General features: G+C 33.3%; 1 protein-coding gene across 8 annotated transcripts; it reads right to left on the reverse strand.

The window, feature by feature from the left end:
* Positions 1-448: 448 nt before the first annotated feature.
* On the reverse strand, positions 449-24,411 carry LOC112795560 (serine carboxypeptidase-like 13). 8 transcript variants are annotated; one of them, XM_025837548.3, is made up of 14 exons: positions 24,210-24,411; positions 23,826-23,973; positions 22,999-23,144; positions 21,317-21,513; positions 5,523-5,625; positions 5,383-5,420; positions 5,106-5,207; positions 4,671-4,757; positions 3,610-3,726; positions 3,411-3,482; positions 2,527-2,645; positions 1,657-1,770; positions 825-882; positions 449-698 (listed from the first exon to the last, which is right to left on the reverse strand). In XM_025837548.3, the coding sequence occupies exons 2-14, from the start codon at positions 23,957-23,959 to the stop codon at positions 615-617; spliced, it is 1,371 nt and encodes a 456-aa protein (XP_025693333.1). In that variant the 5' UTR covers positions 23,960-23,973; positions 24,210-24,411; the 3' UTR covers positions 449-614. The 8 variants fall into 8 exon arrangements, with proteins under 8 accessions (XP_025693333.1, XP_072089908.1, XP_025693332.1 ...); XM_072233807.1 differs by having other exon boundaries at positions 3,610-3,722; positions 4,667-4,757; positions 24,210-24,399; XM_025837547.2 differs by having other exon boundaries at positions 5,106-5,210; positions 24,210-24,399.
* Positions 24,412-26,181: the final 1,770 nt, after the last annotated feature.

Consider the following 26,181-nt stretch of genomic DNA (forward strand, 5'->3'; position numbering starts at 1 on the left):
AATATAAAAATTTATAAATTGTTTAGTTGATAAAGCGATCAAAATCTCCGCAATAAGAAACACTAGGGGCCCAAAGCTTTTAGCGAAGAAGATAAAGAATTAGTTAATGTGGACTTAAATGTAAGATAAATTAAATATAAGAAAAAAAATATTGACTCTAACATTTGTGATAAAATAGTCTAAACTTTGTTTTGTTGATTTCCAAAATTTATTTGAATTTTGATTTTATATATGATAAACTCGAGAAACTATGTTAACAGAGTTAAATTCATAGAAAATATTTGCACTTAATAAAATTTAATATTTATTTTATATTAAAAAATTGAAAGCATAACCTTCTTTTATTTATTTATTTATTTATTTTTTATTATTATTATTATTATTATTATTATTATTATTATTATTATTATTATTATTATTATTATTATTTCTTTGAGATATATAGCAATTGTCATGTAAATAGCAATTCTCCTTGGAATTAGTATTTGACTTGCATATTATGAATCAACTACTATAAGAGATACTTGAATGGTGTCACAATTGATTGAAATACAACAATAATCAAGTTTTTCCTCTTATTAAATTTGATTTCAATAATGGAAGCATATATAATCTTATATAAGAGAATATGAAAACCACCTCTTTATCATATGGTAAACTTCCTTGGGTTTAAATGTCTGGGCTACATGTCCAGCACCCTGCATTTTTATTACAATAATAAATACATGCATCTAGTGAAGTATACGTGATTTTTGTTAAGAAAAATGCAAATTCATTATTAAACTGACAAATTAAATGTAACATAAAATGGCATTGTAACTTACCTTTACTGACACATATGTTAAGTAATGGTCTTCTTTCATTTTGTAAATTTCCGTAAATCTGTGTAAACATTAAATGAAGCATGTAATTTGTGATGTGAATGCACAAAATTATTTATTGAAGAAATGTCTATAATTTCAATCAAAATTAGTTCTTGAATCCTAATAAGGGCAAACTAATTTTGAGAAAGTATGCAATGCAACAAAACTATTGTTAGAATTTGCATCTATTCATTTAAAAGAAAAGATAAAAAAAAGTGCTACCCTAATATATATGATGAGTATGTAAGGCGTAAAATTGGGCCCTATGACTCAATTAAATATTTTTCAATTAGGAGTAGAATTTATTATAAATAGAGTAATAGTGATAGAATTAAAAAGTATGAATTTTATTTTTTAGTTTTTTATGGTATTTTTTAATTTGGGGTGTTAAGGACTAATCCGTTATAAATCGAAACTCCATTTAAGAGTTTGTCGTTAGTCAATAAATTACTTCATATACAAGACGAGATTCAAACCCTTAACATTTACTTAAATAGACTAGTAAATTAACTATACCAACTCAATTTAACTAAAAAAATATGAAATTAGTAATTCATATATTCTTTTTGGAGAATTCCATGAATAGAATCATCTTTTCTTTTTATCTCTTTCCCTTAACACTTCATTCCTTAATTTTCTCCTATTATTCTTTATTTCTATCTATTAATTTCTGTCTATTCTAAATTCTTCTTCCTTACAGAGTATATAGTCATTCATATAGAAATGTGCAGCATTTAGCATTATATTTTAGCAAGTGATATAAAAAAGTTTAGAAAACTTTAATATATATTACCCGGCCACTTGACCATCAACAAACCATGCACGCCACTTGTCATATATGCTAAGCTTTAATGACTTTATCCAATTTTGTGTAGCTATGTGTGGTATCGACATATCAAGATCAGAACTGCAATTATATAGAACAACACAAATTAAAGTTTCTCGTTTAAAAAAAAATACAAAATATAGCTACTAAACATAGCAACAATATATTTATGTATAAATATATATAGTTTAATTTATTTTTAATATATATTTTATAAGAATTACTTAAATAAAAATATTTAAAATATTTTTTAAAGATATTTTTTAGTAATTAAAATTCAATACATATAATCAATTGAATTGTATTATTTTTGTTAAAGTTAGATCAGATAAATTGATTTGATTGAAAAATCAATAAATTAAATATTAAATCCATCTAAATTAATATTTTTTTTATAGAAAATGACTACACTAATCTTATTATAAAAATGACTAAAATATTCTTATAAAGACAAAGAGAGAAGAAAAGAGTTAGAATTTAGGATTCTCAAAATAATAATAATAATAATAATAATAATAATAATAATAATAATAATAATAATAATAATAATAATAATAATTTTTTATAATAAATATATTATAATTATTTTTTATAAAAAAAATTAATTTAAACTAATTTAATGTGTAATTTATTGATTTTTTAATCAAATTAATTTGTTTGATCTAATTTTAATAAAAATAACACAGTTTAATAATTATATGTATTAAATTTTAATTACTAAAAAATATTTTTTAAAAATATTTTAAATATTTTTATTTAAATAACTCTTATATTTTATACTAATAACTAATTTTAGTATGCCCGTAATATAATCCATTAATAATATAAGAAGTTAACCAGTAAACTAGAGCTTGGATGTTGGCCTTGGTCAAATTTTGATAATATCCTGCAACGCTGAGTAGAGTGACGTTATATGCCAAAGTTTTGTTGCATCTCAAGAACTCTCCTTTAGTTCCCTATTTACATCCCAATATTAATGGAATTAATTCTCAGTAAACTGATTATTAATTAATATATTAAAACTATATACATCCATCAAGATAGCTTTTTTAATAAGCTGTACAAGAGTAAGAGAAAAAGCCTTTTCATTTACATACCGTAATGAATTAATATCTATGGAGTATAACTATTTTATTGAGTTATCATGAACAAATATGTTTAAATACGCAGATCAATAAAATTATTTTATTAATTTTTATAATTTTATTAAAATTTTAATTAAATTTATATATATATTTAATTAAATTTTTATATTATTTTTAATTTTATAATTAATTTTTTAATATAAAAAATATTAAAATTAATTAAATATTTTTTTATAAGTTAAAAGTATTTATAATTAATTGAATATTTTTTACAAACTAAAAACAGTATAAAAACTTAATTAAAAAAATATAAAAAAATTAATTATAAATTTAATAAAATTATAAAACAAACAAAATAATTAAACTAAAAAAAATAATATCTCGAACTAATTATCCTATCGTATTTTGTCCCGATTAAGTTACTACTCATCATTGGCTAATAAGGTGAAAACTCAAATACAGTCGGTTTTACGTGAAGTTAATAGTTGAAAACTGTTAGATGAGAATTTAGTCAAATCAGTCAAATTATTTAATAGCTCTTAGTTATCAACTTTACATAAAGTCGACTATACCTGAATTTTCGCTGGCTAATAATCTAAATATCAAATCATGATTCAAAGTATGTAGCATTATTACCTCTCTAATGTACAAGGCTTTCCTCACACTTTGATCATTTGCCCATGTGTCCACAAGAATGTGAGAATAACTCTAAAATAGACGGTTAGCATAATCAAGTTAGGTCTAATGTTAATTTTCTCTTAATCCTGTATTCCAATATAAATGGATGATGAGAATGAATTATGTAAAGACAAATAATAAAGTGAATGTACTTAACTCTACACCAAAATTCTGAAGGATGTTGAAGTGAGGATTGTAAAATTCCATGATTCACACCAGGTGTCGTTTCACACAAAGGTTCCAAAATTTGTTGTGGATTTATGTAACGAACTAACTGCAAATCCATAAGCTACATCATTATTTTAATTTATCTTATGTATTAAGACTTAGCCTCAGTTTAGATAAATAGTTTAATTAAGTTTTTTTGATAAAATAGCTTTAATAATAAATAATTATATTAAAAATAATTTATAAATAAGTTATTTGTATTTGAGTTTTTAGCTTTAAAAGTATTTATCTTATAAAAATGTGATAAAAAATAGTAGTATTATGAGATAAGTCATTTTCTTTAATTTCTTTATAGGCTCTTACATAACTTTTTAGAAAGCTGCAATTTGATTTTAAAATTTGCAACAAACATTAATACTATTATTTTTCATAAGTTAAAAGTTCAAAAAAGTTACTTTTAAAACTGTCTAAATAGGCCTTTAATATTAATTGCGAGACCCAAAAACTTTTTTTTTCTTCTACCAAAAATAGAGAGACTCGATTTTACGATTTCTTAAATGAGTATCAGAAACCAAAAACTTACGTGCAAATAAAGTAGCAAACAATACTTTTTGTTTATAAGGTTTTTGAAATATTTTAAATAGACTAAGATGGAATTAGAACAATTTTTAAGAAGAGACTAGCATAAAAATATAATTCTAGAAAATAAAATAAAATAAAATAAAAGGAGACTAATAGTAAAATTAGTCATCTTGATACATTAAAATTTTTAATTTGGAGGGAGCTATTGCCAAGCTTCTCCAATTGTAGCCTCTATTTTAAAATAGACTAATAAATTAGATATTATTCGTAAAATTCAGATCGGATATAGATTAAATATATAAGAGATTATTTTCTCTTTTACATTTTTAATTATGTGGATAAAATTAAAATTAATTTTAAATATAAAAAACAAAATTGAATTAAATAAAATATTACGAATAATTTTAAAAAATTTTAAAAATCCAAAGAAAAAAATATAATGTATTCGTTGTTACATATCGTACTAACCTCGGAATAAGCTTCATAATCTGAAACACACTTTGTGTTTTCTGGATCAATATTTACATAATTACCACCACAATGTTCTTTTATCGACTGTATTTAAGAAAAAAAAAGGAAAGAAACGAGATGAAGCAACAAAATTAGCAAATAAAGAAGTCATAAATTTAACATAACATTAAAAAGACAAAAAAAATTATAATTTATTTTATTTAATATTTATTAATTATTATACTAATTATAAGGTGAAAATTCAGGCGTAGTCGACTTCACGTGAAGTTGATAGCTGAGAGTTAGATTCATCTAACGGCTCTCAATTATTAACTTTACGTGAAGTTGACTGCACCTGAATTTTTACCTAATTATAAATATTAAAAATGATAAATTATAATTACTTTTTATTAATATATTTTAGTTACCAAATATTTTCGTGAATTGAATTACCTGATAGAGTAATTCTGGTACGAGAGACATCTGGTATGCATACAACACTTTCGTGTTCTCGCTCTCATATGCATCCACCGCTGGGCTTGCAATCACATAACCCTGCTAAATTTTATTGGACCAAAATCAAAATAAAAATTTATGAAAACTAAAATAAAAAAAATAAAGACCAAAAGTGTATTTAAGTCAAAATTATATATACAGTTTTGAGTGAAAAATCTAGACACGGAGTAAAATTAAATACGAAAAATGTGTCGAATTTATTGGAATATTGTACCTTGATATTAATGCGTGGTACACGACCTGCTACGTAACCTGCGAATTAAAAAAAGTCGAATTAGATAATTTGATCGATTTTGACTAAATTTATGCACCTGAGTTTTCACATAAATTAAAATAGATGTTCACGCTATTTACCATCATATAATTTTTGAACGAGAGGAGCAGTAGGAGATCCTGAATACGAGCCACCACCAACGTAAAATGGATTTGAGTTGAACTTTGGATGATCAATAAACCACTGCATTACAAATTGAAACCTATCATTATCTACAATGCATCATAATTGAGAGCATGTTTGGAAACAATTGTAAAACAACAACTTTTTAACCAAAAAAATGTATGGATTTTTTTATTTTTTGTTATGGACCAATCCCTTAGATTGGGCTCCATGTAAAGCCGGCCCAATAATGCTGCACTTAGAGAGATAATCATAATCCCATATCCAGAATAATTATAAAATATTCATATTTGGTAAATATTTGCGAACATAAATTTATCAATATATATATAGCTACTTACATGAAGTCATGAAGATATATTTATTAAATTATGATAATTAAGACATGTTTATACGAATTATCACCATTTATTAAACTATATATACCCTCTCCCCCTCTCCTTTTTTCTCTACCAACACAATAGAGCTATAGACTTTTTGGTTATGAACTCCCCTCAAATGTAAAGAAGCTTTCATAGTAATTTCAAAAAGGAATTAAATCAGATATTTCAGTCTATGTGATTTTAAAATTTTGTATTTAACATTTATTTGAATGTTGTAGTTTTTTAGTATTATGAGAATAATATCTCTACTCCTAAATTTATGGTCTATCCAAAATTTTATGCCGCCATCTACGTTTTCATTTTTTTTTTTCAAAGTTGAAAGGATCATCTACTTGTATTGCATTCAAGTTAAGAGTCTGAAAATGCTTTAGAATTTTCGATAATCATTTAAATGGTAAAAGGAAAGGGAAGAAGAGACCGAGCACCCTCACTAATTGGAGTCTCTAGCACATACTCCCGAGAAGAATCACTTTTGTTAGAGAATTCAGTTTCGACAACGTAATTTAAATCAGACTCACTCTCGTCTTCTTAGACACTATCTCGAGGTTCGGCAAAGTGAATCAGTCTTGCTGCTACCAGAACTTCCTACGAGATCGAAGGGGATGGTCCACAACCACCACCTATATCACGAACTGTGATATACCATTCCATTACATATTGCAGTATTAATCTAGCATATACGTTGAACATTACTCTCACATGCTGGTTATTTTCGATACAAAGTATCATGTTAAAAATAACTAATTATTAGGCATGTATATAAAAAAAGATAAAGAGAATAAGGTAGAGAAATGGATGTGGTGTGACTAATGATTGAGCCAAATAAATCCTTATATAAATTTTTTTTATGTAATTATCTAAAATACAGGAACACCTAAATAATTATACACATATTTCGAATACACTAGCTTTAATTTTTAACTGATCATATATCGAGTACTCAATATCCAATTTATATACAACAACCCAATTATGTCATATTTCAGATATAACTAATTTTTTTTTTTACTCTAATTATATCATATCTCGGGCACATAATACCCGTCTTGTGTTTTTATTAGTTTTCAAAATTATATACTCCCGTCTTGTGTTTTTATTAGTTTTTAAAATTATATACTCGAGATGTGTAATGTTTATTTAAAATAGGAATAATTGACCATTTGTACCCATAATAGTTCAAAACGCTGACAAATGTACCCATCGTAGAAGGAAACTGACTATGTAACCATGAGAGATGGGCTCCGTGTGACAAAAATAGCCTGGCTTGGGTTGGCACATGCTTCGGGTTTGTATAGTCCTACATGGCAATCCGAACCTCCCAAAACCCAATCCACATGGAATTTAACATTAAACAATTTAACATTGAAGAAAAATTCGCGGGAGTTTGCTGATGCCCTAGCAGAGAACGTCCTTTTGTTTCCAAGCCGGAGAAGACGCCTGGAACACTCCCAAACCATCACCCTGAAGCTACGACTTTCAACGTTGTCATTCCAAAGTCGGAAAAGGCATTCGGAGCAGTACAGAGCCATCAAAACGAGAACGTGGAAGAGGAACTTGCAAGGAATAGGCAGCAGAGATCGAACCTTTGGATTTCGTCGCCGACGGTGAAGATGTCACCCCCTTTGGTCGGCAGAGAACTGAGGTATGTCATTGCCAGTGTTAAATTATTTCAAATGTCACTGAGACTAGTTGGACAGATTACATTACCATATGAAATTATGGCTGAGAATTGCTAAATTAGTTGATTAATTGATTTAGGGTTTGTGTTAGGTGCTCAAGTAGTTGATTTATGGTTTGTGTTAGGTGTAGTAACATGCACTGTTTTCTTAGAATGTGTTGGTTTATTTCACTTTTAGGAATGGCCACCATCCATATAACACTGTGTATTAATCATAGAGGACGGTTTGAGAGAGGGCCGTGTGGGAAGCTTAGTTACGTTGGTGGTGAAGTCACAGAGATAGAGAGGGTTAATATTGATACCTTGAATGGTTTTTTCGTATCTGATTTGGTAAAGGACATAGGATATACATCTGTTTCTAATTATTTCTGGCTGGAACCTGGGAAAGGGCTTGATGATGGGTTGAGGGACCTCAAGGTTGACATGGATATAGTTAGGATGTATGAGGCAGCTGTGAAGAACAGTAACAGAATAAATGTATATACAGAGCATCCGGTGGATGAGCCTGTGTTAGTTGAGGAGAAGAACGTGACTCCATCAAAGATGAGAGTAAAGCGTTGTGCTAAAAGGGTTCCAACTCCGAAAAAGAGTCCAAAAAGAAGGTTGAGAGTAGTGGAAGATGAGGATGATGCTGAAATTGTAAGTAATCTGCAAGTTGGGATGGATGACCGAAAAAGGAGTGAGGCCCAGAGCAGGGAAGAGGCCTATGAAGCACATACACAGGCTGGTTTGGAGGCCCAAAAAGAGGACAATATCACTATGGCCCAGGAGACAGCAGACCCACAACTTTCAGGATCTGTTTGGATTGTTGGATTAGCTAAATAGTCAATGAGACTTATCCTTTTAGTATTGGAATCTGGTTTAGTTTTAGTTATGTATGGTTTGTGCTGAGACTGTTACTGGGAATTTGGAATCTGATTTAGCTAAATAAACAACTCTGTTTTGTATTGAGACTAATATTGGAATGGTGGCTGATGAGCGGATAATTTATACGCTTTTTGGCATTGTTTTTAGTATGTTTTTAGTATATTTTAGTTAGTTTTTAGTATATTTTTATTAGTTTTTAGTTAAAATTCACTTTTCTGGACTTTACTATGAGTTTGTGTATTTTTCTGTGATTTCAGGTATTTTCTGACTGAAATTGAGGGTCCTGAGCAAAAATCTGATTCAGAGACTGAAAAGGATTGCAGATGCTGTTGGATTCTGACCTCCCTGCACTCGAAGTGGATTTTTTGGAGCTACAGAAGCCCAATTGGTGCGCTCTCAACGGCATTGGAAAGTAGACATCCTAGGCTTTCCAGCAATATATGATAGTCCATACTTTGCCCGAGATTTGATGGCCCAAACCGGCGTGGCAAAACAGCCTCAGAAATTCCAGCGTTTAACGCTGGAACTGGCATAAAACTTGGAGTTAAACGCCCAAACTGGCATAAAAGCTGGCGTTTAACTCCAGAAAAGGTCTCTACACGAAAATGCTTCATTGCTCAGCCCAAGCACACACCAAGTGGACCCAGAAGTGGATTTTTACGTCATTTACTCATTTCTGTATACCCTAGGTTACTAGTTTACTATTAATAGGATCCCTTGACATTGTATCTGTACCTCATGACACTTTACACGTTTTCTTTGTGTATCTTCCACGGCATGAGTCTCTAAACCCCATGGTTGGGGGTGAGGAGCTCTGCTGTGTCTTGATGGATTAATGCAATTACTACTGTTTCTCATTCAATCATGCTTGCTTCCATTCTAAGATAATACTTGTTCTTAACCCGGATGAATGTGATGATCCGTGACAATCATCATCATTCTCAACTATGAACGTGTGCCTGATAACCACCTCCGTTCTACCTTAGATTAAGTAGTTATCTCTTGGATTCTTTAACCGGAATCTTCGTGGTATAAGCTAGAACTGATGGCGGCATTCAAGAGAATCCGGAAGGTCTAAACCTTGTCTGTGGTATTCTGAGTAGGATTCAATGATTGGATGACTGTGACGTGCTTCAAACTCCTAGCAGGCGGGGCGTTAGTGACAGACGCAAAAGAATCACTGGATTCTATTCCGGCCTGACCGAGAACCGACAGATGATTAGCCATGCTGTGACAGAGCATAGGAACATTTTCACTGAGAGGATGGGAGGTAGCCATTGACAACGGTGAAACCCTACATACAGCTTGCCATGGAAGGAGCCTTGCGTGTTTGAAGAAGAAGACAGTAGGAAAGCAGAGATTCAGAAGATGGAGCATCTCCAAAACCCCAACCTATTCTCCATTACTGCAAAACAAGTAATCATTTCATGTTCTTTTGTTCTTTTTCACAATCAATCCTGATAATTTCTGATATCCTGACTAAGATTTACAAGATAACCATAGCTTGCTTCAAGCCGACAATCTCCGTGGGATCGACCCTTGCTCACGCAAGGTATTACTTGGACGACCCAGTGCACTTGCTGGTTAGTTGTGCGGAGTTGCAAAAGTGTGATTGCAATTTCGTGCACCAAGTTTTTGGCGCCGTTGCCGGGGATTGTTCGAGTTTGGACAACTGACGGTTTATCTTGTTGCTTAGATTAGGACTGTTTTATTTTTGTTGGTTTAGAGTCTTTTAGTTGAGTCTAGTTCATATTTTAAGTTTGGTGTCAATTGCATGCTTCTGTTTTTCTTTTAATTTTCGATTTTGCATGTTCTTAGTCCCTTTTTGATTCATAAAAATTCTAAGTTTGATGTCCTCTTTGTGTTTTTCCCTTAATATTTTCGAAAATTTAGTGTTTGATTCTCTAAAAATTTTAAGTTTGGTGTCTTTTTGTGTTTTTCTCTTTCCTCTTTTCAAAAATCAAATCTTTTTCAAAAAAAATTTTCAATCATATCTTTTTAATTGCTCTTTTCAAAATCTTTTTAATTAACTAATTGATTCAGTTCTCAATTTGCTTTGATCTTATTTTCTTTTTGATTTTCGAATTTTTATCTTAATTTCCTTTTATTTTATTTTATTTTTTTTCGTTTAAAAAAAAATATTTTATCTATTTGCAATCCATATCATCTCCCTTTATCCATTATGGATCTAAGTGGAATTGATCAGTCCAGAAGGACTCTGGGGTCATATGCTAACCCCATTACAGCTGCATATGGGAGTAGCATATGTACACCTCCCATCAAAGCAAGCAGCTTTGAGCTAAATCCTCAACTCATTATCATAGTGCAGCAAAATTGCCAGTATTCCGGTCTTCCACAGGAAGAACCTACTGAGTTTTTGGCACAATTCTTGCAAATTGCTGACACAGTACATGATAAAGAGGTGGATCAGGATGTCTACAGACTATTACTATTTCCATTTACTGTAAAAGATCAAGCTAAAATGTGGTTGAATAACCAACCTACAGCAAGCATAAAGACATGGAAACAGTTATCAGACAAATTCCTGAATCACTTTTACCCTCCAAAGAGGATGACACAGCTAAGGCTGGACATCCAAGGCTTTAAACAAGAGGATAATGAATCCCTTTATAATGCCTGGGAGAGGTATAGAGGTATGCTAAGAAAATGCCCCTCTGAAATGTTTTCAGAGTGGGTACAATTAGACATCTTCTACTATGGGCTTACAGAAAAAGCTCAGATGTCTTTAGACCACTCAGCTGGTGGATCTATACACATGAGGAAGACAATTGAAGAGGCTCAAGAGCTCATAGACACTGTTGCTAGAAATCAATATTTGTACTCTGGCAATGAGTTCTCCCCAAAAGAGGAAGTCATGGCAGTAACCACTGATCCTAATCCTCAAGAACAGATGATTGAGCTTAGTCAACAAATGCTCCTGATGACAAAACAGTTAGCAGAAGTTAAAGAGATGCTCTATGAAACTAAAGTTGCTAACAAGAGCATAGAACTGCAGTTGAATCAAGCAAAACAGCAAATATCTAAACAGATAACAGAGGAATGTCAAGCAGTTCAACTGAGGAGTGGGAAGACACTGAATAACACTGCTCAAAGTAGCAAAAAGCCAAACAAGGAACAATTAACAGAGGATAACCAAACCACTGTTCAAAATCCCTCTGAGGACAGTAAGAGCCCAGAGAGGAAAGCTATTGGCGTTCAAACGCCAGAAAAGGAGGGAAAGCTGGCGTTAAACGCCCATTCCCTGCCCAGTTCTGCCGTTCAAACGCCAGAAAAGGGGGAAAAGTTGGCGTTAAACGCCCATTTTCCACCCAATCCTGGCGTTCACACGCAAAAGGGGAACCAGACACCTGAGAGTGCTGGCAGTAATCCCTCTAAAAAGGCTTCTTCAACCACTTCTGTAAGGAATAAACCTGCAGCAGCTAAGGTTGAAGAATATAAAGCCAAGATGCCTTATCCTCAGAAACTCCGCCAAGCGGAACAGGATAAGCAATTTGCCCGCTTTGCAGACTATCTCAGGACTCTTGAAATAAAGATTCCGTTTGCAGAGGCACTTGAGCAAATACCTTCTTATGCTAAGTTCATGAAAGAAATCTTAAGTCATAAGAAGGATTGGAGAGAAACTGAGAAAGTGTTTCTCACTGAAGAATGCAGTGCAGTCATTCTAAAAAGCTTACCAGAAAAGCTTCAAGATCCAGGAAGCTTTATGATACCATGCACATTAGAAGGTGCCTGCACCAAGACAGCACTATGTGATCTTGGAGCAAGCATCAATCTAATACCTGCATCCACTATCAGAAAGCTTGGGTTGACTGGAGAAGTCAAACCAACCCGGATATGCCTCCAACTTGCTGATGGCTCCATTAAATACCCATCAGGCATAATAGAGGATATGATTGTCAAGGTTGGGCCATTCGCCTTTCCCACTGACTTTGTAGTGCTGGAAATGGAGGAGCACAAGAGTGCAACTCTTATTCTAGGAAGACCTTTCCTAGCAACTGGACAGACCCTCATTGACGTCCAAAAAGGGGAATTAACCCTGAGAGTCAATGAGGATGAGTTCAAGTTGAATGTTGTCAAAGCTATGCAGCATCCAGACACATCAAATGACTGCATGAGCACTGATATTATTGACTCTTTGGTGGAGGAGGTCAATATGACTGAAAGTCTTGAATCAGAGCTAGATGACATCTTTAAAGATGTTCTGCCTGATCTGGAGGAACTAAAGGAAATAAAAATTCTGAAAATTCCTCAAGAAAAAGACAAACCTCCTAAACCAGAGCTCAAGCCACTACCACCATCCTTGAAATATGCATTTCTGGGAGAAGGTGACACTTTTCCAGTGATCATAAGCTCTGCTTTAAATCCACAGGAAGAGGAAGCACTAATTCAAGTGCTAAGGACACACAAGACAGCTCTTGGGTGGTCCATAAGTGATCTTAAGGGCATTAGCCCAGCAAGATGCATGCACAAGATCCTATTGGAGGATGATGCTAAGCCAGTGGTTCAACCACAAAGGCGACTAAATCCAGCCATGAGGGAGGTGGTGCAGAAAGAGGTCACTAAGTTACTAGAGGCTGGGATTATTTATCCTATTTCTGACAGCCCCTGGGTGAGCCCTGTTCACGTTGTCCCCAAGAAGGGAGGCATAACAGTGGTTCATAATGAAAAGAATGAACTGGTTCCTACAAGAACAGTTACAGGGTGGCGTATGTGTATTGACTACAGAAGGCTCAATACAGTCACCAGAAAGGATCATTTTCCTTTACCATTCATAGACCAGATGCTAGAAAGACTAGCAGGTCATGAATACTACTGCTTTTTGGACGGCTACTCAGGTTACAACCAAATTGCAGTAGATCCTCAGGACCAAGAGAAAACAGCATTTACATGTCCTTCTGGAGTATTTGCCTACAGAAGGATGCCTTTTGGTCTGTGCAATGCACCTGCAACCTTTCAGAGGTGCATGCTCTCTATCTTCTCAGATATGGTAGAGAAATTTCTGGAAGTCTTCATGGATGACTTTTCAGTATTTGGAGACTCATTCAGCTCCTGCCTTAACCATCTAGCACTTGTTCTGAAAAGATGCCAAGAGACCAACCTAGTTTTAAACTGGGAAAAATGTCACTTTATGGTGACTGAAGGGATTGTCCTTGGGCATAAAATTTCAAACAAGGGAATAGAGGTGGATCAAGCTAAAGTTGAAGTAATTGAAAAATTACCACCACCTACCAATGTTAAGGCAATCAGAAGCTTTTTGGGGCATGCAGGATTCTACAGACGGTTTATAAAGGATTTTTCAAAAATTGCCAAACCTCTGAGTGATCTGCTAGCTGCTGACACGCCATTTATCTTTGATAAGGAGTGTCTGCAGGCGTTTGAGACCCTGAAAACTAAGCTGGTCACAGCACCAGTCATCTCTGCACCAGACTGGACATTACCATTTGAACTAATGTGTGATGCCAGTGACCATGCCATTGGTGCAGTATTGGGACAAAGGCATGGTAAGCTTCTGCACGTCATTCATTATGGCAGCCGTATTCTAAATGATGCACAGAAGAACTACACAACCACAGAAAAAGAGTTACTTGCAGTGGTTTATGCCATTGACAAGTTCAGATCTTATTTAGTAGGATCAAAAGTGATTGTGTACACTGACCATGCTGCTCTTAAATATCTACTCACAAAGCAGGATTCAAAACCCAGGCTCATAAGATGGGTGTTGCTTCTGCAAGAGTTTGATATAGAAATAAGAGACAGAAAAGGGACAGAGAATCAAGTAGCTGATCACCTGTCCCGGATAGAACCAGTAGCAGGAGCATCTCTCCCTCCTACTGAGATCTCTGAAACCTTTCCGGATGAGCAATTGTTTGCTATTCAGGAAACACTGTGGCTTGCAGACAGTGCAAACTATAAGACTCAAGGTTCTCCTTCTGTAACCATGGAGAGGAAGCATGAAGAGCTTCTCTCAAAACAGAGTCAAACAGAGCCCCCAGAGTCAAACTCTAAGTTTGGTGTTGGGAGGTCACAACCAAACTCTAAGTTTGGTGTTGGGAGGTTCCAACTTTGCACTGAGCCTCCGTGAGGCTCCATGAGGGCCCACTGTCAAGCTACTGACACTAAAGAAGCGCTTGTTGGGAGGCAACCCAATGTTATATTTTATCTAATTTCCTTTGTTATTTTATGTTTTCTATAGGTTGATGATCATGAGAAGTCACAAAATCAATTGAAAAAGCAAAAACAGAAAGAAAAACAGCACACCCTGGAGGAGAACTTGCTGGCGTTTAAACGCCAGTGAGGCTAGCAGATGGGCGTTTAACGCCCAGTCTGGCACCATTCTGGGCGTTTAACGCCAGAAAGGGGCACCAGACTGGCGTTAAACGCCAGGAATGGGCACCAAGCTGGCGTTAAACGCCAGAAATGGGCACCAGCCCGGCGTTTAACGCCAGAATTTGCATAGGGAGCATTTTTGCTCGCCACTTGGTGCAGGGATGACTTTTCCTTGACACCTCAGGATCTGTGGACCCCACATGATCCCCACCTACCCCACCACTCTCTTTCTTCTTTCCTCTTTTGCTCGAGGACGAGCAAACCTTCTAAGTTTGGTGTGGTAAAAGTGTTGCTTTTTGGTTTTCCATAACCATTTATGGCACCTAAGGCCGGAGAAACCTCTAAAAAGAGGAAAGGGAAGGCAAAAGCTTCCACCTCTGAGCCATGGGAGATGGAGATATTCATCTCAAGGGATGCACTTTCCTCCACAAAACTATTGGGAGCAAATCAACACCTCCCTAGGAGAATTGAGTTCCAACATGGGACAACTAAGGGTGGAGCACCAAAGACATTCCATCCTCCTCCATGAAATTAAAGTAGATCAAAGAATCATGAGAGAGGAGCAACAAAGGCAAGGAAGAGACATTGAGGAGCTCAAGCACTCCATAAGATCTTCAAGAGGAAGAACAAGCCGCCATCACTAAGGTGGACCCGTTCTTTAATCTCCTTGTTCTTTATTTTCTGTTTTTCGATTTTTTATGCTTATGTTTATCTATGTTTGTGTCTTATTACATGATCATTAGTATCTTAGTGTCTATGCCTTAAAGCTATGAATGTCCTATGAATCCATCACCTCTCTTAAATGAAAAATGCTTTAATCACAAAAGAACAAGAAGTACAGGATTTTGAATTCATCTTTGAAACTAGTTGAATTAGTTTGATGTGGTGACAATACTTTTTGTTTTCTGAATGAATGCTTGAACAGTGCATATGTCTTTTGAATTTGTTGTTTTAAGAATGTTAAAATTGTTGGCTCTTGAAAGAATGATGGAAAAGGAGAACTGTTATTGAGGATCTGAAAAATCATCAAATTGATTCTTGAAGCAAGAAAAAGCAGTGAATCAAAAGAGAAAAAAAAAACGAAAAAAAAAGAAAGAAAAGAAAGAGAAAAAGAAAAAAAGAAAGAAATAAAGTTGTGATCCAAGGCAAAAAGAGTGTGCTTAAGAACCCTGGACACCTCTAATTGGGGACTCTAGCAAAGCTGAGTCACAATCTGAAAAGGTTCACCCAATTATGTGTCTGTGGCATGTATGTATCCGGTGGTAATACTGGAAGACAGAGTGCTTTGGGCCACAGCCAAGACTCATACACTAGCTATGTTCAAGAATCATTATACTCAACTAGGAGAATCAATAACACTATCTGAGTTCTGAGTTCTTATAGATGCCAATCATTCTGAACTTCAAGGGATAGAGTGAGATGCCAAAACTGTTCGGAGGCAAAAAGCTACTAGTCCCGCTCATCTAATTGGAGCTATGTTTCCTTGATATTTTGGAGTCTATAGTATATTCTCTTCTTTTTATCCTATTTTGATTTTCAGTTGCTTGGGGACAAGCAACAATTTAAGTTTGGTATTGTGATGAGCGGATAATTTATACGCTTTTTGGCATTGTTTTTAGTATGTTTTTAGTATATTTTAGTTAGTTTTTAGTATATTTTTATTAGTTTTTAGTTAAAATTCACTTTTCTGGACTTTACTATGAGTTTGTGTGTTTTTCTGTGATTTCAGGTATTTTCTGACTGAAATTGAGGGTCCTGAGCAAAAATCTGATTCAGAGACTGAAAAGGATTGCAGATGCTGTTGGATTCTGACCTCCCTGCACTCGAAGTGGATTTTTTGGAGCTACAGAAGCCCAATTGGCGCGCTCTCAACGGCATTGGAAAGTAGACATCCTGGGCTTTCCAGCAATATATGATAGTCCATACTTTGCCCGAGATTTGATGGCCCAAACCGGCGTGGCAAAACAGCCTCAGAAATTCCAGCGTTTAACGCTGGAACTGGCATAAAACTTGGAGTTAAACGCCCAAACTGGCATAAAAGCTGGCGTTTAACTCCAGAAAAGGTCTCTACACAAAAATGCTTCATTGCTCAGCCCAAGCACACACCAAGTGGACCCAGAAGTGGATTTTTACGTCATTTACTCATTTCTGTATACCCTAGGTTACTAGTTTACTATTAATAGGATCCCTTGACATTGTATCTGTACCTCATGACACTTTACACATTTTCTTTGTGTATCTTCCACGGCATGAGTCTCTAAACCCCATGGTTGGGGGTGAGGAGCTCTGCTGTGTCTTGATGGATTAATGCAATTACTACTGTTTCTCATTCAATCATGCTTGCTTCCATTCTAAGATAATACTTGTTCTTAACCCGGATGAATGTGATGATCCGTGACAATCATCATCATTCTCAACTATGAACGTGTGCCTGATAACCACCTCCGTTCTACCTTAGATTAAGTAGTTATCTCTTGGATTCTTTAACCGGAATCTTCGTGGTATAAGCTAGAACTGATGGCGGCATTCAAGAGAATCCGGAAGGTCTAAACCTTGTCTGTGGTATTCTGAGTAGGATTCAATGATTGGATGACTGTGACGTGCTTCAAACTCCTAGCAGGCGGGGCGTTAGTGACAGACGCAAAAGAATCACTGGATTCTATTCCGGCCTGACCGAGAACCGACAGATGATTAGCCATGCTGTGACAGAGCATAAGAACATTTTCACTGAGAGGATGGGAGGTAGCCATTGACAACGGTGAAACCCTACATACAGCTTGCCATGGAAGGAGCCTTGCGTGTTTGAAGAAGAAGACAGTAGGAAAGCAGAGATTCAGAAGATGGAGCATCTCCAAAACCCCAACCTATTCTCCATTACTGCAAAACAAGTAATCATTTCATGTTCTTTTGTTCTTTTTCACAATCAATCCTGATAATTTCTGATATCCTGACTAAGATTTACAAGATAACCATAGCTTGCTTCAAGCCGACAATCTCCGTGGGATCGACCCTTGCTCACGCAAGGTATTACTTGGACGACCCAGTGCACTTGCTGGTTAGTTGTGCGGAGTTGCAAAAGTGTGATTGCAATTTCGTGCACCAGTGGCTAAATAAATTGTCTAGCTAAATACTTAAACCTGTTTCTGGTTTGTTTGAAATCTGAGCACTGTTTACGCAGGGAATGTGTATGAGGTGCATTGTTTGCCAACGAAGATAAGTGTGAATCTTGTCAAAGGTACATGCAGCTGTCGACTATGGCAAATCACAGGTTTACCATGTAGACATGCCTGTGCTGCTTTGGCTTACCAGAACAGAAGGCCAGAAGAATATGCCCATAACTGGCTCACCATGGGTGCATACAACGTAGCCTATCAGACTTCTATGCGTCCAGTTCCAAGCCAGGAGTACTGGGAGCACGATGTTGATACCCTCCCCATTCTGCCACCACGGTATAGAAAACCAATTGGTCGACCTACACTCAAGAGAGATAAGAGAAATGATGGCCCTAAGGAGAAAAGTGACCCTCATAGAACACGAGGAGGATTGGGACTATTATCTGCAAGTATTGCCTCCAGGTATGGTAAACCAATTTTAGTTGAAATTCTGTCCTATTCTATAGTTATTGATAAATGTGATTTTTAGTTCAAATTATGACTAATACGTTTATCATTAGGCTGGTCACAATAAGAGAAGTTGTACAAAGCGGAAAGAAGCTGCGGGTGAAGGGAGTTCTGCCCCACAAGCACCAGCAGATGATGAGGATGAGAATTTACTGGCTGAAATGTACTATGAGGAGACATTAGAATCTGCACAGGCTGAACAGGAGGCCACTGAAGAAGGAAATGAATCTGCAAGAACCAACACTCAAGAAGTAAGTGCATTGTTTTAATCATTTAACTAAGCTGCCTAGCAAACTTTGTGTGATAATAACTGTGTTGTTCTATGATTTGCAGCAGCCTCACCCAATGCCTCCCCCACCAACTGCACAGCCACAGCCACAGCCAACCAATGCAACAACCAGAAAACAGGTTAAAAGGAGAAGTGTTAAACGCCCGCCTCCGACCGGACAAAGATAGCAGCCAAGTACACCACCTGCCAACCAGCTAGCAACAACTCCGTCCACACACAACTCTCAAACTACCCCACATCCACTACAAGGTGCTAGTGCAGGAACAAGCACCCGGTTCATGCAGTTCATGCCCACACCTGGAGTTGTGACTCCAACTGCTATAGGTCCTGGCACATCTGATAGAGGGAGAGTTCAAGGTAGAGGTTGAGGCAGGATACGGGGATCAAGCGGAGGAAAAAATGGTTTATCAAGCAGGAGCAATAACTCGACCCCAATATCATAGACTAATACTAAAAATTTGGGATCTGACTTTTTGTTGTTTTTAGTTTACACTTATGAGATACATAACTCTTGTGTTTTCTGATGCATTTTCATCTTATTGCTTAGATATGACTTAGTAAGGCTTTTTTTGAGGGTGTAAATTTAGTGGCCATTACTTGGCTTTTTTGTCTAATATCAGAATGTTTGGAACCTCCAGCATCCATATATATATAATGAACAATTTACTTGTTACGGCAATTATATACTTGCCTTCTTTTGCCTCTTTTTCATATCACTATTGTTATTGTTACAACACTTTCTTCATCCAATTTGGTCCTTACTCATATATTGAAAAGCAAAATTATCAGGTTGCTAATTTCCAGCTTACTGTTTGATCCTTAATGTTATCAGAATCATTTCAGAATGCAGTAACAAGTTCAAACATTGTGTATCTACATCAATGTATCACATGAAAAGTATAGATTAGGAACAATCCATATTATGCCAATATCATTTAAAAATTTTAACTATGACAAAACAAAGACCTCCAATTTTACAAGTCTTATGATTTCATAACCAAATATAACTCACAAAACAGACAAAATGCAACCCCCAGTGCAACAGTAATAATCATCACTCTAATTCTCCTAATTTCACCCCTAATTTCAACCCTAAATTTGTCTATCTTCTTAGCCATCATTGAGGATGCTTGCAGATTTTCTCCCCTGCATTCAGAGTCAATCCATCATCAGGCGTTGCATAACAATGCTCGAACTTTCTCTTGGCTAAACATCTTGCCATGCCCTCCCATCCTTGTTCGAGTTCATCCACCCAAACAAAGTATCTGCAATCTCTTGTCTAAGAGAAAAAAAAACCCCAAATTTGTCGACTAAAACTCAGAAATCATTGTCTAACCTCAACAACAACAGCAGCTGTCCCTTACCGCCCATAGAGGACATCTTATGAACCATCTGTTAGGGTTCGTAATCGTTCCAGACTCCATCAACACAACATCTCTCCCACAGAAACATTTGCCGTCGAGCTTCTTCTCCTTCATCTTCTTCGAACTGGAAGAACTGCTGCGAGTTCCAAAATTTCCATCTGAGTTAAATTTGCGTGATGACATCGCTGGGGTTCTGAGATAACTCTGGGTTATGGTTCGAATTGCAACAAAATTTCAGATTTGGAGTTATGGTTCGAATTGGGGAAGAGAACTTGCTAGGGTTTTCACTTCAACCATTACCTACATATACAACATTCAGATCCACATAGATTGGGCTTTGGGAGGTTCGGATTGCCATGTAGGACTATACAAACCCGAAGCAGGTGCCAACCCAAGCCAGGCTATTTTTGTCACATAGAGTCCATCTCTCATGGTTACAAAGTCAGTTTCCTTCTACAATGGGTACATTTGTCAGCGTTCTGAACTATTATGGATACAAATGGTCAATTATTCATAATTTTTTACGTATTACACATTTTTATAAATTTTATATTTTATTAATTAAATTCTTTTATAAAATTATCCAAAAATATTTAAGATGATTAAATTTTATTTCTGATATTTCAAATGTTTTAATTTTATATATACCTTTTTATAATCAATAAGTAAATTTTTTTTCCTATATTTATCCTTAATTTTCCATGCAACCATAATCCTAAACCAGTAAACCCTAACCAAACCCAAATCCAAAACCCTCTCCACTAAACTCCAAGTCCTCCCCTTTCATGTCACCCTACCATCGCCAATCCCTCCACCATGTCAGCCACACCTTTCTGCTCACCATTCACCATCTATCGCCTCATTTTCCACTATTACTACTACCACAAAAAAAATATATTTTTTTAAAGAGTTATGCTACGAGTACACTAAAATCAGCCACTAAAATTAGTCACCAGTATAAAATACATATTGAAATACAAATACATTATAAAAATAAATTAAACCACATATATATTTATACACAAATATATTGATAACTAATTTTAGTAGCTGATTTTAGTATACAAATAATATTTCTCGTTTCTAAAACGTTGTAGCTACAGTGAGCTATTGATGATCCTGCCATATGAACGTATCCTGTTATAAATAGATGCCAAATTATGTACATTCTTATGAAGTATTAAAGTATAAGAATTCTTCACCTTTTGTAGAAAAGCATACGTATGGTCAACCCATAATGTGTCACTACTATAGTAACCTTCTTGCGTTTTTGAGTAAGAAAATCCAGTGCCCACTGGGATATCTATGTATAACATGTTCAACATATGGGTCCATGAGTATGGGTTCAGCTCAAGTTTTGGAATATTTCCACTCAAATTTCGATCCATTCTTAGAGGTCCTGCAAATGGTTAACCTATTAGCAAATTAATTAGCTCATGTATTTTCATTGCACACAAGATAAGTTTTTAAAAAATTTTACATGTATTTCGTTAACAGTACAAATAAGATACATTTATAATTATTTCGATGTCAATATTTTATAAAAAGATGATTTCAATAGTTTATTACGATAAATTTCTCTATAACTTCATGTATTTTGATATATTGAAAATTTTCATAATGTTTTTAACTCTTTTTCTCTCTCGCTCACTCTGATCGTGACATGAGAAATATAAATATTATTTTATAGGTATTAGTTTATATTTTGAAGTGTTAAAATGTTTAGATTAATTTCATGTTTTTTATTTTAAATTTTCAGATAATATATTAAATTTTATGTTAGTGGACTTAGAATTTTTACCGTTAACTTAATATGAGGTATATAAATATTTCTTTTTTTTTTACGGTATTCTTTAACCTAGCAAGCTAAGGATTAATCAGTTACGGTATTGAACTCCATTTAACGGTTTGTTGTTGGCCAATGAATTACTGCATACACAATATAGGATTTGAACCTCCGACACTTGTTTAAGCGGATTATTGAACAAACTACTAAATCAACCCAACTTGGTTAAATATTTCTTAAATTATTATAGCCGACACTAGGGAGAGAAAGAGAGAGAGATTAGAGGAGTGAAAAAGCTTTTTTGGTCTCATGATGAAAGCATAGTGTAGATAGGTGAGATTGGGCGAGTCCCTCTCTTATTGCATTAGAAAATTGAATAAAAGGTAGAGTGATTTCCTTCCATTTAATTTTAAGAGTATATACCCAAAAAAGTCCCTAAAAAATCTTATATCGGAAATTTTTATTTTCAAAAACCTTTTATTACATTTAGGATTTTGAACATTACAAAAATAAGATATATAAGTTTTTACTTTAGTCAAACTTGCTATTTTCACTTGTCCAAATAGATTTTTAAAAGTGTATTGAAAAGACTTATATGTCTTACTTTTATTTTCTTTAGATACTTATTATATATAATTTGGAGAGGATACTAATCTGGTAATTAATGATTAGAATCAAAATTTAATTATTTAAAAAAAATATATTTTTGAGTTAATTTTATAACTATTAATATAATTTTTTATACTAATATCTAATTGTATTTTTAAATAACAAATATGAAAATTAATTATTTTTATTTGTGTAATAAATTTAACATCTAATTAAATATACAAAATTAAATAACTAATTTTTTTCAAGTTTTAGATAACGAATATTAAAATTAATTATTAATAAAAAATAAATTCTTTTATATAAAATTAATAATAAAAAATTTTATTATTTAATTTTTTTATATAAAACTTTAATCTTGTTTCTATAAAAATAATTTAATTATATAAATTTTTTATGTCATACTTTATAATATTAAAATAAAATTGATATAATTTTAAAAAATTTATATTTTGATTAAAAAATACTAATTCAATCCAAGTGACTTACCATTTTCGAAAAAGAATGCAGAAAGTGCAGAGCAACCAGGACCTCCAACAAACCAGAGCAGAAGTGGATCAAATAAAGGATTTCTTTCAGATTCCACAAACAAGTAAAATAATTGCACAGCTTCCTCCTCCCCAACCCCTACATATCTACACACACAAAATGACTTGAATATTTGCACCCATGACCTATATTTCTTTTTAAAAAAATGCATCAAACAATATGACTGCGTTTGTTTATAGAAACAGTACACTAAAATAAGAATACTGAGATACAAAATTGTATTTATAGAGAAGACATAAACAGAGACAATATATCTAAAGACACTGAATTAGTATATTTTGTGTCCATTGGAAATACTAACAAAAGACACAATTTATTTTTTATTTTTTCTTTCATTATTCTTATTAATTTTTTATAATTATATTTTTTATTATTATATTTTTTATCTCAAATTTTTTTAATAAAAAAATAAAAATATATTGAATTTTTATATTTTGTTTTAATTTATCATTAAACAGAATATAAAAACACAAAATTTTGTGTTTCTGTCTATTAATATATTGTCCTGTTTTATTATCAGTGTCTTGTCTTGTTCTATTCTTAGAAACAAACACAACCTATAGGATCACAATAGAGATTTTTTTTATAAATAAAATAAATATAATATTTCGGAATATATACATGCTTTAAAATAATTATATTCTTCGTCTTTATTACATATTTCATTGGCACAAAAACCGGAATAATTAGAAAGTGTTGACTCACGAGACTCTTTTATTGTAATAATGACTTGAAATAAAAAGGAAAAATAAATTATAAGTACTGACCCGGTTTCAAGGTTGAATGGAAGATGGCCGTCATAACCCGGTAGGTTCTTAACAATGGAGCTCGCAGAAGCAGAATCTATGAGCGGTTGAAGAAGAACAACAACCAGAACCACACACCAACATCTCCAACCCATGCCTCCTTGGATCTCTACACATCATCAACATTCCATGCTTTTCTCTTATTTATACATATTTTAATGGAGGTTTTATACAATTAATTAAATTACTATATATTATTGATTGAACAAAATCTGAATTTTGACAATTATTCTAATTACAAAAGATACAAGATTGGTCGTTGATCAAATATTAGATTCGAAAAATAATTTGAACAATATGGATAATTAGGAACATAGAAACAGAGAGCGAAGATTGAACAAGTACCAGTTAGGTTCCGGAGTTTCCACCAGAAGTTGAAGCAAGCAAAGTGGATTTATTGTGAACTGAGCTGGATGGAGAGAACATAATGAATTTGCTTGTCAATTTTTGCCAGCTATAGCAAATCTACCCGTGTCCTCTACTTACGGTGGTCATGGACAAGTTTTTGTCCTATCTGACTTTGTTCTGTCTTATAATAACTCCCATCGAATTCGTGTTATTTTTATAGTAGGTAATAAATATTTAATTTTTATTCCATTTTTGTGGGTATTCATTCTGCTTCTACTTGTTTCTACAATTATTAAAATTCAACAAATAAAATTAAAATTTAAAATTTATATAACTACCATTACATACATAACATAAATTAAAGTAAAAATTTAAATATGATATAATATTATTAACAATTTTACTAATTATTTTATATATATTATATATGAGAGTTAAACCTCAAAGTGATTCATGAAATTACACTCGAGTCTTAAAGTAGTCTCTGAATTTAATAATTATCCAATTTTATCCCTGAAATTATACGTCGGGACCCACAGTCGTCTTTCTAGCAATTTCTGTCCACCTGACTCCACCAGAAAACTGTTCTATACTCTTTTACGACACGCTGGCAAAGAAAAAGCGACGTAGTATTATTGTGGCGCATAAATGAAAGAAAACGAGGTCGTTTCTCTCTTGAAATCCACTCCCTCAACTTTAAACTAACGTATTGCCTTCCTTTCTCAAAAAAACAACACAAACATAACTGTTTTTCCACTGCAACCTGTACGATATCATATGCAAAAATATATAAAAGAAATTAAATATTTTAAAAGAAATTGAAAACACACATAGTAGTTATTACAATAAAAATTTTATAAAATTCATTAAACCAATGGTTAATTTGTTTTTAATATTGAAAATATTGAAATAATGAGTAATCATTTTACTTGCTTCATCTGATATGGACTATCAATGTCACTAGTTAAAACATTGTTCGACTATGTATAATTAAATAATGGCATGTCAGTTAATGACACGTGACATATTAATATAAATGATAGTGTTATATGACAAAAACATATTTTGTTTTGTGATTTGTCTACTTGTTATTGATATATTATGATTACAAGTGACTTGATTTAATCCCTGAATTTTGTTAAACTACTTAATTTAGTCTCTAAAATTAAAAATCGTAGACTAAAGTAGTCTTTACACAAATATGAGAATAATAAAAAAAATTAATAAACCTAAAAATATTAAAAATTTGATTCGTCTAACGAAATTTAGTGATTAAATTAAAGTACTTATAATAATGTCATTGAGTGACATGTAAACAACTAATAAAATGTTATGGTAAAAACTCAAGTGAAGTTAAGTTAACGTGAATGTCCACCTAGATTTGGAGTTTCAGCTATGTTAAGTGTATCAAGGGTTCTTGTAACGCTTCTTGTTTTTTCTCCTTTGTCGTAATGTTTCTTTAAAATATTCTTCTTGTAGATACCCAACAAGTTAGGTTCTTGCTATCCGTGTTAAACTAGCATGTATTCCAATCTGATCCATTCACAAACATGGTCGATCACATGTTTTTCAGCCCATTTAAAAAGCCTATAAGCCCACTCTAAAAGAAAAAAGATATAAATAATATTAAGTCAACTATATTTTTTATTTGGGTGACTTTTTAAAAAAAGATATTTTTTAAAATTATTTTTTTTAAAAGATCTTATAGAAAAGTAAAAGTAATTTTATGTTTAGGTATTTCATACAAAAAAAATTTTTATTTATCAATTATTTTTTGGTATAACAATATAAAAGTAATTTTTTGTTTATTTATTATATGAAAAATATCTTTTTTTAAGGAAAAAAAATCTTTTAAAAAAAGATGTAAATTACAGCTTCTCAAAATTTTTTTTTATTTTTCTAGTCCTTTTACTTTTATTACTAGAAATTTGTCAAACACACTAAAAAATAAAAAAAGATCATTTTCATT

The sequence above is a fragment of the Arachis hypogaea genome, chromosome 4 (assembly GCF_003086295.3).
Source record: "Arachis hypogaea cultivar Tifrunner chromosome 4, arahy.Tifrunner.gnm2.J5K5, whole genome shotgun sequence".
Taxonomy (NCBI): Eukaryota; Viridiplantae; Streptophyta; class Magnoliopsida; order Fabales; family Fabaceae; genus Arachis; species Arachis hypogaea.